Below are 14,924 nucleotides of genomic sequence, written 5' to 3' on the forward strand. Positions count from 1 at the left end.
TCCATCCATCCACCCTTTCATCTTTACATCCATCCACTCATCATTCATTCACCCACCTTTTCACACATCCATCCACCCATCATTCATTCACCCACCTTGTCTGTGCCTCTCTCATGGGGGGTCAGTATCTCTCTGCTTCGTCTTCCTATCTCATGGGAGGGCATCTCTGTGCCTCCCTGCTTGGAGGGGGGGTGGGGGAGGTGGCAGCTGGCTGTGAAAACATCTCACCATGAAGAACCGACTCTCAGCCACATTTCTCCTGCACAGGCGCCAGGTATGAGGGCTCGTGGGACTTGAACCAATGATATAATTGTAATGTCCTTCTGCTGTCCTTCTGCTATTTACTGTGTATTTGTATTTATTTATTTATTATTTATTTATTTAGAAGTTTTCTATAGCGCTAACAAGACCCGAAGGTATCAGAGCGCTTCACAGTAGAGGACAAGAAAAAGAGAACAGCATGAGACAAACCCAATAATAGCAATCGGCGAGAGACAATTTGGGAAGAAGAAAAGTTCGGACAGCAGGGCTTCTTGGTGCTGGATTCAACAGTACCACAAGGATTCTGGGGTGTTTGCAGCTCCAAGTTATCCACAACCAAGGGAGCGGATAAGGCACAAGGATTTAAGTTGGCTCTTGAATTCTGCATAGGACGGTAGAGTTGTGATGTGCGGGGGGATGGCGTTCCATATTTTGGGGGCATTTCCTGAGAAAGAGCAGTCCGCAGTTCTCTTTCTTCTGGTTTTTGGTAGGATGAGCAGCAGGGAGTTAGAGCTTCCCAGATTTCTGGCTTGGCCTGCTTTTTTGAGCTTGTTAGCCAGGTATTCCGGTTTGCCGGTGTGGAGGGCCTTGTGGGTTAGGCAGGCCGTTCTGAAGGTACTTCGCATTTCCGCAGGGAGCCATTCGAGTTCTTTGAGTGCCGGGGAGATGTGGTCATATTTTTTGCAGCCTGTGATCATTCTTGCTGCCGCGTGTAGTGTTGTTTTTAGTGGTGCCAGGTGCGATTTGGGGATGCCTGTCAGGATTGAGTTCCCATAGTCCAGTCTTGATAAAACTAGAGATTGCGTGGCTAGTTTGAGGTCCTTGTTGGGAATGTAAGGTTTAATTTTGTTCAAAAGTCTGAGGTTGAAGAATGCGCTTTTTGCTGAGTTCTTGATGTGGTTTGTCAGGGTTGGTTTGGGGTCTAGGGTGAAGCCCAGGGATTTAACAGAGTCGGCTAGCGTGAGGTTACCTTTGAGAGCATCGATCGACTTTAGCCACTCGGTGATTTGAGGGTTATCTTCTTTGTTTGAGATGAGGAGTGTTTCTGTCTTGTCGGGGTTGAGTTTCAGGTGATTCTTTGTCAGCCAGTCTTGAACTTCATTTAGGACATCATTGAGTCTGTGGATGTCTTTGAGAGAGGAGGTTTCCAGGTAAATCTGCGTGTCATCCGCGTAGAGGTGGAAGTGGATGTTGGCGTTCCTGAGTAGCTTGGCGAGCGGTTCCATGTAGATGTTAAAGAGCTGGGGGGAGAGCACTGATCCTTGAGGGACACTCTTGTTGACTTGCTGGGTATCGGAGGTGAAGTTCTTGATTTTTATTAATTGCGAACGGTTATGTAAAAAGGAGGAAAACCACTTGAGAACTACTTCGCCAAGGCCGGCTCTTTCTTGAAGAGTCCTGATGAGGAGCTTGTGGTCCACCGTGTCGAACGCTGCTGAGAGATCAAGGAGTATGAGGAGGCAGCACTTGTCAGCGTCAAGAGATCCATGGATGTCGTCTATGATATTCAGCATCGCGGTTTCAGTGCTGCGGCCTTGTCTGAAGCCAGATTGGAGGGAGTCCAGGAGGTTGATGTTGTCCAGATGTTGCGTCAGTTGCAGGAGTACACAACGTTCAAGTGTCTTCGCGAGTAGAGGGAGGTTGGATATCGGTCTGAAATTGTTCAAGTCAGTTGAGTCGAGACCGGGTTTTTTCAGAAGAGGAGTGACTTGTCCAATTTTTAGACAATCGGGGACCACACCGCTTTGTAAGGAGCTGTTTATGATTCTTCCCCAGATGGGCGCTAAGGTAAGCTTCATTTTTTTTTTTTTTTTTTTTTTAGGCGCTCCGATACCTACGGGTTAAACTAGCGCTGTATAAAACGTTAAAAGTAAAAATAAACCCACAGCTAAGTCTATTGAACTCAAAGGGCTACAGCCTTCCCCCCCCCCCCCCCCCCCCCCAGCTCCTGTATGTCAGCCTGGCTTAAACAGCTTGGACGCACACAAAGGCACACCAGAGTACTATCAAAGGTCTTTAAAAGACCTTTACTTGTTAACGAGGCTTTGATGTTTTTCACACCTCGGTGTGAATTAGGCGGCCTCCGCCTTGAGCACCCTCGATCAGCCTGACGCCAGGAACTGCACTCTGGCAGGACCTGCGACCCCCTTACCAGGACTCCACGACCCCCCTGGGGGTCGCGCCCCACAGATTGAAGACCTCTGGCATAAGCACTCTTTGTTATTCGCAAAACAAAACTTTGCGTCAGACGCATGCGAATAGCTGCCACATCTGGAACACATTTTTGATTGTGACTTGCTAAAGGGCTGTTGAGAGATATTTTTCTTTTGAAGAACATAACCTTTTTTTCTCACAATAACAATAGCAGCCGCTTCAGTATCACTATTATCACTATTAAAAACTTTGTGTGAGACCTCTGCAACTTTTGGATCTAAACCACTCTTTTGTAGTTCTTTCATACACTTCTCTCTCTCCTCAAGTACTTTGGCTAATTCAATCACCACCTTTAAAGTGGGGTTTTTAGCCGCCCACAAACGTTCTTGTATTTTGCGATTGTTAGCCTGTACAATAAGTTGATCTCTAATGAGTTCATCTGTCATTTGCCCAAAGTTACACTTCACAGATAACTCACGCAAACGCGCAACAAAATCGTCAATACTCTCATCCTCAAGTTGTTTGTTATTATAGAATTTGAATCTTTGCAGAACCAGCTTTTCTTCTTTCCCAAATCTAGTCTCAAGTCTTGTAACCGCCTCCTTAAACTCATCCAGAGGAGACTGTGAACCAGAGGGTAAAACTTGCGCTAAAAATTTAAATAAACGTTGTCCTTCCTTCCCCAAAGTTGTCATTAGAAGAGCCTTTTTCCTTTTTGGCGAAAAATCTTCTCCATCTAAAGCTTCTATATAGTTTTTGAACATCACAATCCAATCCTCCCAGGCAGTGGATGGATTCCCAGGTTCACTTAGAAATTGTGGAGGAAGAGCCACATTGACCGGCTGTGCCATGGTTATAATTCAACTAAGAACCAATGTCCAAGTGAAGAAACACAATTGTGTAGTCTAAAACTGAATGACACGTTTATCACGCCTGAACAGCTCTTCAACAACTAAGTAGAAAACCCAAGATATGCGCTAGTAGTAAAGTACAAGCTGGTTTCAATAAAGAGCTAATGTCAGGGTAGCAAGTTTCACCAAAGCGCTAATGCCAAAGTAGTAACTTTTCGCCTTGCATTAACAGGTCAATTTTCTATAAATAGCGCAAAATAAAACACACGCTTACTTGTTGTCACGTTTAAAATTCGAGTTTGACAGAGCTCAGACTGATGGTCGTTTTGAACGTGACCACTGAAAGCCGATATGCTTTCCGCAAAATGGCCGTCAGCGTCAGACGTCACTCAGGTCACACGTCTGACCTCACGCCTGCGACGCCTCCACACGCACTAGAAATCTGCTTGTCTGGTAGCTAGGCAACTCGAAGGATTCCAGGAATAGTGCGTCATCTGTAAGACCTCCTCCGTTAGGAATAGTGCGTCATCTGTAAGACCTCCTCCATTGCCCAGGAGATGAAAGAGTCAACAAACTCACCGCTACAGAGCCGCTCCGTGGCTGACGTCACCTCCCTGAGCCAACGGCAACACCGAGAAGGAAACAAATGGTCAAAATTCAGCTCCGCCTTCTTTCCTTGGGTGCCGCTCGACAGCAAAAGCAGCAGGAAGTCTCTCACTGTAAATGCCTGTCACGCTGGATTCGCGGGGGGAATAGAACACTGTTCTTCTGTTAAATTTGACGCCGCTGCAGTTCCCAAATCTCAAACGATGGCCAGAAACATGCACAAACCAAGTCGCCAAATGATGTAAGTAGAATATATGATCTGACACGTTGTTAGTTGGCATATAGTAGATTTATTGCAGCACAGAAATAAGCAGGTCTGTCACCCATCTGGCCAAAGCTCTAACTGCCACTCCATAGAACACACAGAGGCATCATAGGCAGAACCCACAGACAATCCAGAAGATTAACATAGAAGAAAGGCTAAGCACTATACAACATTAACACAGTGGTTAGCTAGAGACAAAGGCCAAGACACACCAAGGGACAGGTAGACACGCCTAAGACAGAGGATGAGACGGACAGTGGAAGTGGATATAACATGACATGGGCTCACGGTGGAGGCATTGGACAAGATTTACCACTGACTGGATGCTGCAAACAGCCAAAGAAACTGAGGACTCCTTACTGCATCCTTTAAGTAAACTTATTCAGCCTAAACATGCTGCTCCCAGGGCATGGAAACCTCAGCGCACAACTAGTTACCCTAACGTACAGCAGATTTCAGAGGGTGAAAGTCAGGGTTCAAGATATTGCAGAAGGATTCTCTAAATTCTGTCTCAAACACACACACACACACACATTCATATCCACTTCCGGCACTTGTTTGCAGAAGTGGCTTCTGACGGTTCTTTAGAGAGTAACAGATTCTGCTTTTGGTAGAACGATGCATCAGAAAAATCCCCTCTGGGACTTTTTGCTGTGAAGTCAGACATGACGTCAAAGGTGTACAGTACCATCATCGCTGTACTTTGCTGGGAAGTCAAGTTTAAGTAGTAAAGGTTTTACTTTTTTACTTATTGCGTTTTTGCATTTGTGTCATAATAAATATGTAGCGCATCCTATTTAAAAATATGATTGTTGTTACATAAGTTTATTTAGTATTTTCAACACCACTGACACAGTGAGTGTAACCAATACTTCAACCCCATTAGAGCCATCTACAAGTTATTAACTGTATTCAAATTGGCTCACTGTATTTCTCAAGGCCACTCTAACACCCTACCAATGCGCTACACACCCACCAAGACTGTATGATCCACTAACCTTCCAATACAGCCAATGACGTGGCTCAGGGACAATAATGGAGGCATTGACATTCTGCTGCAACACTCCAAAGATTTCCTTCTTGTTGCCCCTTGTTTAATTTAAACTGTTCTACCCTCATTGGGGGCATTATAGACTTTCTGCCTGTGACAATAACAGTTGGTAGAGGCTGTCTCCTTCTAGATAAGCCCTTGCCTATTTCTCAGGCTCAAAACTTGGGACGAAGGACATTAACAACCGAGTAACTCTTGGTAGTTGACTATTGTGCTATTTATTAGTTTCGACTATCAGTCAGCTCAAGCTGTCTGTTTGCAAATGACCTATTGTGGACTTACCAACTACTTATCGAGAGGTATTAAAGCGTGTGGCTGCTTACCATTGTTTTTAGGTTCGCCTAGGCAGCGCTTGCGCTGTCTCTTCGAGACATGCTGTATTCAGGATAGGGGCATTAGGCTCCGCACACATTCCGTCTATACATTTTATTGGCACCAGGCAGTGTCTTTTGGAATTCTTTTTATTTCATTTGTTTATTTTGTTAATAGCCCGCAGAGACAGCTTAACAATGCATTAAACACACACTGTGTCCAAAACGTGCTGTCTCTGTGGACATAGGAGGGCAGGCACTTTATAAATATTCTTGTTAAAACAGCATTCAACGAGCTTTTAGAACACAACTCGGTCACCCAACAGGAGTATTTTTACAATAAACTATCGGAGAAGGATCGTGGTTTCGCCTTTTACGTACAATTGAAAAAGCTTCTAAAAGTGCATTCCATGTATCGCATTGGAATGCATTTCTACGAATCATTTTCATGTGTACTTAAAAAGCAAAAGAGCAATCCTTCCTGTTAGTTTCGGTTTAAAAAGAAAATACTGTGCGGTGAACATGTGTTCAGAAAGACAGAGACAGCATCCGGCAGCATCTGGTTAGGGGTGTAGTAGCGGGGACAAGGGAGACATGCCTAAGGGCTTGTATCTGCTGATGAATAGCACTCCTCTGCCACCAAATGGTCACCTGCAGAACAGTATTTAAAGAAGACCCATCTGCAGCACACTGGGCACAAACGGCGTTACTTTGTTTTCCTCGTTTCCATTTACAACGCCAGTAGCACCAATTCTTGTTTCCTTTACGTTTTCAGTTTTTTGGATATCTTTGTAGACTATTTGCGCATCGGAGTGTTTCGGAGTTATTTACTAGGCCGTCCGCTACATTCACACGACCCATGACCCGGGAGAAGTGAAATGCCTTATGCATTTAGACAAATAATGCCACTGTAATGTCTCTTATGAGAAAACCAAACTACTAGGGAATAAATATGTGTTTATGGAAGGTGCGATGGATTGCACAACTGTCATCGAGAGCCATGCCGGGCTTAGCTGCCAGGAATCGCAGACACATGGATTTCTGAAGTAAATGTAGTATGAATGCAGTTCCACATAAATTATAACTATATTTGTAATTTATGTTATACCACCTCTGCTGTTTCTTAGCACTGTAAATACCAGGTTTTGTTTACTATATTTAACTGTACATAATTTACACTAATTTATGAGAGGAAGGGATGGGTGGACGTAGCTAGGATACGAACTAATGACATGCAGCTCTTCGCAGATGTCAGCACTGAGCCTTTACCTCACCGGACAATGTTTCTAACTTACTGTGACACGTGGTGACCAGTGCTCATTTAAAACAAGCATTTACAATGCAATAGGTCTAGCATTTATGAGGGTTTAAACTATTGACATTGCAAATAACAATGCCTTTTATTTAGTTTTTTTGTTTTTAAAACATAAATAAAAGGCATTGTCGTTTACAATACCAATAGCTTAAACTCCCGTAAATGCAAGACCTATTGCATTGCAAATGCTTGTTTACCATGTCTGTGAGAGACTTGATGTCCTTCTACAATTCCACCCTTCCTTCCTCACCCCGACCCCCCTTCCAAATTCCACCTCCTAGCACTCAATGAAAGGGTACCAACACACAATGAAGGCCAGGCCAGGCTGCCCCTCTGTAGCAGTGTACGTCTTCCCAGGAACTCGCAGGGCCCGATTCACAGAATTAACTTACGACAAAATCCTAAACTTACTACTTTTGATATTCACAGAATGCACTTACTACTTTTGGTATTCACAGGACGGATTTACGACTACTAACTTTACGGCCGCACTCGGGTCGGAGATTCCGTCCCGGAGGCGGAGCTTCTGGCTTGGAGGCGAAGCTTCCGGCCCAGAGGTGGGGATTCCTGCCGGTGGTGGAGATTCAGCCATGGCTGAAATCTTCACCTCCAGGCCGGAAGCTCTGCCTCCGGGCCGGGACGCCGCCTCCAAGCCGGAAGCTCTGCCTCCAAGCCGGAAGCTCCGCATCCGGGCCGGAAGCTCCGCCTCCGGGACGGAATCTCCGGCCCGAGTGCGGACATAAAGCTAGTAGTCGTAAATCCATTCTGTGAATACCAAAAGTAGTAAGTGCATTCTGTGAAAATCAAAAGTAGTAAGTTTAGGATTTTGTCTTAAGTTAATTCTGTGAATCGGGCCCCCTGTGTGGAAAACACACAATGTCACCAGGCAAGCATGTGAGGCAAAGAGGAGGAGTCAAGGAGGAGACAGGTGTCATTTTTAGGGCAGAGGTAGTTGAATGGTAGGAGGACAACGGCTAGAAGTAGGGAGGGACAGGTTTAAGGCTGGAGTGGTGTTGCCTCTTTGAAAACCCCCCCCTGTGCAATGAGGCGAGGTGGCTGTGTATTCCCGAAGAAAGATGGCACCCTACCCATTGTCTCTGCGTGGCAGGCCTAAGTTTACCGCTTATACCTACTAGATTGGGAACCAATAATTTGTATTTACATTACAATTCCTGTAAACCACTATGCCTATTATGTTTTTTCTATCTTCATTTCCAGCTGATTTTGCCGTGATTGCCCCGCATGACGTCACTGGGACGTGGAGGCATTCCGTCACTCTTCCATGTGCCTATTCAGCAGAGGATCGCACGCCGCAGAGGGTGATTTGGCTTTTCGAAGGTCGGAGACTTTTTGCAAGAGATGACGAGGGCGACCATGTCTTCGTGACTAGGTACAGAGACCGGGTGAGCCTCCCCCAGGACAGCCAAGGGAGCAATGTATCCCTCACCATCGTGAAACTCGAGATTGATGACGGGGGAGTGTACACCTGCCAAGTGTCCTTGAGGTCATCAGGCACCAGCAGCCTAATCACCAAGGAAGCCCGCACACAATTACAGGTGATAAAAGGTAAGCAAACGCCATGTGCTCCACCTTCTAATGTTATTCGCACAATAAAGACACTCCACACATTTCTGTTCATAGCATAAAAGGTCACTTTATTACTAGGACAGCCAAAGAAAGACTCCGCACCTTACATTTATTTATTAAAACACCAACCTTTGTACCTTTTTTCAAGACCTTTTCCCCAACTGTTTTTCATCACCATTCCCCAATGATTTCATCATTTTTCCAAAAACTCCAAAACTGTTTATATCCCAACCAAAGTTTTTCTTCCAACTTTTCTTTTCCCTTATCCACCTACCCTCCCCCCACCCCCAGAGAGAAAGGATATGTCTGCTCTAGACTATCCTATCCCCCAAAACCTGCCTAACAAACACATAAGATAACAGGAGCGCTATCCTTGCTGCCCTAAAGTGACATATCCTTGTATTATAATTTTTTTTTAGAGAAAAACACAAAAACTGACAGATATACAAAGAAACATACCCGACCAACCTACCAACATAGGGCGGGTGGGTGGGCAAAACGACAACGCCGCCCTCCTCACTCGCAGCGAGTGACGACGTATTCCCGCTCCCACCCCGAGCGCAGCTAAGCCCCTCCCACAACCCAACCGACCAATCACCTCCCGTGGGAGGTCGCATTGTGCGAATAAACCCAGGGGGACATTGGCTCATGCCAAGTCCCCCCGGGACCCATCGCACAATAAAGACACTCCACACATTTCTGTTCATAGCATAAAAGGTCACTTTATTACTAGGACAGCCAAAGACAGACTCCGCACCTTACATTTATTTATTAAAACACCAACATTTGTACCTTTTTCCAAAACCTTTTCCCCAACTGTTTTTCATCACCATTCCCCAATGATTTCATAATTTTTCCAAAAACTCCAAAACTGTTTATATCCCAAACAAAGTTTTTCTTCCAACTTTTCTTTTCCCTTATCCACCTACCCTCCCTCCACCCCCCCAGAGAGAAAGGATATGTCTGCTCTAGACTATCCTATCCCCCAAAACACGCCACCCAGGAAAACCTCCAGTGTTTTCCTGCCCCAACCAAAACCCGCAATTATAAACAACAACATTTTTTTTTTAAACTTCTTTGTGAGAACACCACAGATCAACCCCTCACAGTTTTGCCAGCACATCCCGCAGTTCCATTAGGTAATAACTTTGTCCCATCTGCAACAGGTGTACCCCATCGCACCTGAATAAAGGGAGCATCTTGCTCGAAAAATGCTCGTGCACCAATACCGTGATACCCATTGCCTTGCAAAAAACTGACATTGCTCTGTTCAATTTTCAGCAGGCTTTTTCCACCGCTGAGTGTAGCCTCGCCCCTCTCCATTGGTGCCTGTAAACAAAACTAGTCCACGCAACCCTTGTTCCAACCCAATTTTGTTTCAGCACTGCCAGATCCAACTTCATTTGTTTTATCAAGGTGAGGCCTGACAATTCCACCAAATCGTTCTCTCCCAGGTGTATAATGAGAAGATCTGGAATTCCCCACTCAGCAGCCAGTTTTGACAGAAAAAGGGAAAAGGCCTTTCCACCTCATACCACCCACACCCTTCCACAAATCTTCGTGCTCTTTTCCATACAAACCCAAACCCCTTCCACAGATTTGCTGTTCTGCAAAAACTGATGCCCATTTAATCAATGAATGGCCCACAATCCATGTCCGTTTTTTCCTCGGGAATTCCAAAACTTGACCTATGATGAAAAAACCCACAATTAACTAAAATATGAGACATAACTGCATGTCATAAATGAACATATCTGTAACAACAATTGGACTTCCACCTCCCAATGCGCTGTATCTCCTCTCTCCCCCAGCCCAATCTGGCCGCCTCCGTAGCCGCACCTATCCTGAAAGAATGTGTCCCAAAAAGTTGAGGATTTACCCCCACCAATGAAACCCCTTTTCTTAGTACTGATAAAAACTGAAAACCAGACAACTGTCCCTCTTGTTCATGGCAAAAGATTACCCCAGCACGGAAAACTCCAGACTTAGAAAAGGAATCCCACTCCCCCAAAGGGCAACAACCCGCCACCCCACTTGCTTTCAAATTAATCCAGGTTCCCACACCTCTTTGGTCTGTCTTTGACTGTCTCAACCTGATCTGTAAAAACTTCCCCATTCCCTACCCGAATGTCCGATGTCTGAATCCCAAGTTGATTCCGTAAACCCAACATTTCCGAAATCCGGAAAGCCCCGAAGAACATCCAGATCATCTACAACTTGAACCTAGCTAGTTCCCATTCATTATAGCAGCAGCTAGTCAAAACACTTAAGATCCTTCATAACAAATCAATAGTAATGGGTTCTCGCAAAGAATTAACAGCAACCCTGGTACGCCCAAACCCCTTCAGCATCCTCCTCAACAAAAACCCAACCTGAACTTCCTTACCCAGCAATAATTGACTATAAAAAGAAATTCCAGCCAACTTGCCGAAAATCGTGGTAGGCGACAAACCTTTATCGAACAAATGCAATGCAAATTTTAACAGAAACTGTTCATTTTACACTGCTGAGCCATCCTGATCGTGTGCCAAAGCATAATTGAAAAATTCCGACCACGCTTGCTGGTCACTCCTGCGCGTGGACTTAGCAATAGACTGCTCCACCAGTGCCAAAATCCTCACTCCCCCAGGTCCCAGATGGTCGGTGGAATCACCGTCTTGCTTCTGTCTGCTTTTGGCGCCAAAGACCGGAACTTCTGCCAATTGCAACGAGACAGAGCATCAGCGATTGAGTTGTTCACCCCAGGGATATGCCTGGCTTAAAAACAATATTCAGCTTGAGGATTTGCAACATAAAAGCTCTCAGTAATTGAAGCACTCTCACATCTCTTGCTTTCTGCCCATTGACCAAACTTACCACTGCCATGTTGTCGATGTGAAACAACACGCAACGGTCCTTGAATTCCTCTCCCCACACCTGCAACGCCACTAGTAACGGAAAGAATTCCAGGAAGGCGATACTGCGTCCTTGTTCCAACCAATGTTGTGGCCAACTCTCAGCTTACCAGCGCCCTTCCCAAAATAGCCCAAAGCCTTGAGCCCCTGCCGCGTCCGAAAAAATCGGGACCTGCCACACAGTGTCGTCTTCCACACAATTAATCGACACACCATTGAATTCGTCTAAGAACCTCAGCCAAATCATCAAATCCTCTTTCACCTTGTTGGACAATCTTACGTGGTGATGTGGCAAGGAAGCCCCCGACATAGCAAGACCAAGACGTTTGCAAAAGGTTCTTGTCGCTCTCACCACTCTACAGGCAAAATTGAGGTACCCCAAAAGCCGCTGAACCTGTATGAGCTGCAACTTCTTTTCACCCAGAACTTCTCTCTAAAACAACCTGATCTCCTGCACCTTAGCCAAAGGCAGCCGAGCCACCATCGCCTCCGTATCAATCTCAATGCCTAAAAAGACTAACTGTGACACGGGGCCTTCCGTTTTGTCTGGGACCAACGGCACACCAAAATCACCTGTCATTTCCTGAAAACATGCCAACTCTCTAGCGCATTGCCCACTCCCAGCTTGACCAATAAACAAAAAATCATCCTGGTAGTGGCAAATAGCTTCATGCCCAGACTTGTGTCTCACACACCATTCCAGAAAGGTGCTAAACGTCTCAAAAAGAGAACAAGAGATGGAACATCCCATGGGCAATACGCGATCCACATAAAACTTCTCCTCAAAATACATGCCAAGCATCTCGAAGTCCAACGGGTGGATGGGCAACAACCTAAAAGCCGCCTGAATGTCACACTTGGCAAGTTGGGCACCCACACCAGCCAAACATACCAGACGCAAGGCCTCATCTACTGAAGCATATGACACCGCTGTGTCATCCGTGGAGATGAAATCATTTACTGAATGTCCTTCAGGCCAGGAGAGATGGTGAATGAGACGGAACTCACCCTGGGCTTTCTTTGGGATGACTCCCAAAGGGGAGACCATCAGATTGGACAATGGACAGCTACTAAAGGGACCTGCTATTCTACCCAGCTCCAACTCCTTAACCAACTTAGTTCTAACTACCTGAGGTAATTCTTTTGCAAATTTTAGATTATCGGCTCAACACTGCACCCGAGGACCTTGGTATCCAATCCGGAAACCCACCCGAAAGCCCCAAAGTAATTTAACTGCTGCTGGCCTATCGGGTATTCCTCCAAGCAATCCCTCATAGCCTGAAGCTTAACTGAAGTGCGCGCCTTTTGGTATAAGAGGTGGAAGGGCCCCCCTGCCTCTCTGCCCTCTCTCTTGATCCCCCTGGTGGTGGTTTGGAAAACACTGGAATATGGCATGACGACCCCCACACTGGGCGCACTCGTGTTTGAATTTGCAATACTGACGGACACAGGTACCCCTGTTAAATCCTTAACACGTTCCTGTGGCAGGCAACTGTCCCCGTCCCGACCCACCCGCACCCAATGGAGCGGGATGCTGGAGAAAGGGCCGATATTGAATGGGCAGACCACTAGCTTTATGCATTGTAGCCGAGACCTGATGCCCAACAACCATTGGAGCCAGAGCTCCTGGTCCACCTCACCCCATGGTTTATCGTTGAATAAACTCACTCTGGCCCTGAACTCTTCATCGTAGTTCAACCAGGCATAGCCTCCTGCCTGCAAATGTGCCCTCCTGATGATATCAATGTACTTAAATAGTGCCACCGCCCGCTCTGGATACCGCTCACAATAAACACTTGCATAGATGATAAAAGCGGCCGTCCAATTTTCAATGGTCTTCGGCACTTTGGGGCAGCGAGACAACTCTATTTCCTCCTCCTTCGATCCCTCCCTAGCCTGCAAGTCCCTATGTAATAGACGGAAAACGTCTATGTAATCGTGACTCCAAATTCTCCGTCTTGTCCTCTGCAACAAGTGCATGCCCAAAGGCATGGCCACCCCCATATAAGGTAGCTTGGTGCGACCACACCCTTGAACCTCACGTGACACAGAGGTACCTATGGACGAAGCAGGACTTGCACCACCAACCCGTTCCAACTGACCCCCAGAACCCCCTGTATTGCACTGTGATGTTTCCTGTGAGGCTGTGCCCACAGCGCCTTGTACCTTTGCCCTCCTTTCAGGCCCACCCTCCCTTGGCTCCACACTTGAGCCGCCCACCAAAGGCCGCGTCCACGCAGACCACCAGTCTTCCTTACCTACCGGCAGCTGTGAAGCCCTTTGCTGAAACTCCTTCAGACCATCACGCTAATGATGACCGCCACGTCGACCCGATCAGCAGAGAAAACCGCACCAGTTCTCTGAAACACACTAGAAGATGTGAGATGACCCCCCCCCCCCTGACTCCCAATTCATGCCCGCCCCAGTCAGGAGCCGCCCCGACCTCCATTCCCTGGAATTATCCACATTTTCCTTGTCAATTTCCTCATATTCACCAATGTAATCATCCTGAACCATATTGAAATCACCACTTGTGCTGGGCATTGCGCCATCGCCAATGCCGCCGTCATAACTTACCCAATTGGACACAGGCCTCTGTCGTGAGCGCCCGGCCGATGATGCCCCAAAATCCGCACCAGATTTGCCACGGATCTGCTGTACAGTATCCAAAGCCGCACTGTGCTTCGCAAACAAAGTAACCGAACCCTGACCAGCAGACCTCTGATCAGAGTCCGCTGACAAGTTCCCGCCGCTCCAGCGAGGAACAGCCCTTAACTTACCATGTACCTGGGACCCATGGTCTCTGGATAAAACCTTCCAGTGCAAGACAACGTGTTTGACCCACACCCATTGCCCTTGATGAGGACCCCTATCGGAATCAAACTGAACCTGAGGGCGACGCGGGGGTGACCTGGACTCCGGATACACCACCACCACATCACTGTCCTTGAGCACAGCAACCTTCTCACTCAGCCCCTCCCCCCAATGAGAACCGTCCCCAACCCTACTACCCTTCAGGCCCCATCCAACATGCTGATCATCATATTGTTGTGAGTCCACAATATCCTCCTCCTGCCAGGGCTCCATGCCCCTGATTGCCTTTGGAGGCCCTCTAGCCTGAGGCAGCAACGCCCTTTGAAATCCTGAACTCTCCTGTGTCTGAAAGCTGCGTGCAGGTGGCGTTGTCTCACCCACCCCAGCATCTGCAGCCCCCAACGGAACCTCATGACAACTTTCCTCATCACTGTCACTGGAGTAGTCCACCAGCGCAGTGGCCGGCTCCCCCACCCAGACCTCAGGCTCAATATCCACTTGACTGTCAATAGTGCCCACAGAGTATGTCGCTGTGGTCATTCTTTCAGGGCAAACCGCTTCATGCATTAAAGTAACGCCTGACTCCTGTGCAGCAACACTGTCTTCTGAGCAAAATTCGCCACTCATGGTATCCTCCAACAATGCCACATGCTGCTGCCTATTTGGCAATGGAATGCTGGCCCTTCCACCTCGCTTTCCTGCTCTCTTCCTGCCCTGTGGCTCAGAAACCAACTGATTTTGCCTCACAAAAACCGGGGCTGAGGAAGAGCGAAGGGTCGCCCTCTTCCCCCTAGAATTCCTGCCTGCAGAGCGCG

The 14,924-nt window shown here is 46.9% G+C and overlaps 1 protein-coding gene across 2 annotated transcripts in view; it reads left to right on the plus strand.

The window, feature by feature from the left end:
• LOC147718438 (V-set and immunoglobulin domain-containing protein 4-like) overlaps positions 1-14,924 on the plus strand; it is a 156,447-nt gene that overhangs the window by 24,875 nt on the left and 116,648 nt on the right. For both annotated transcript variants that reach the window (XM_086918352.1, XM_086918353.1), the window contains exon 2: positions 8,033-8,380. In XM_086918352.1, coding sequence (XP_086774478.1) covers positions 8,033-8,380 — 348 coding nt within the window. The remainder of the gene's footprint in view (positions 1-8,032; positions 8,381-14,924) is intronic.

The sequence above is a fragment of the Lissotriton vulgaris genome, chromosome 4_1, assembly GCF_964263255.1.
Source record: "Lissotriton vulgaris chromosome 4_1, aLisVul1.2, whole genome shotgun sequence".
NCBI lineage: Eukaryota > Metazoa > Chordata > Amphibia > Caudata > Salamandridae > Lissotriton > Lissotriton vulgaris.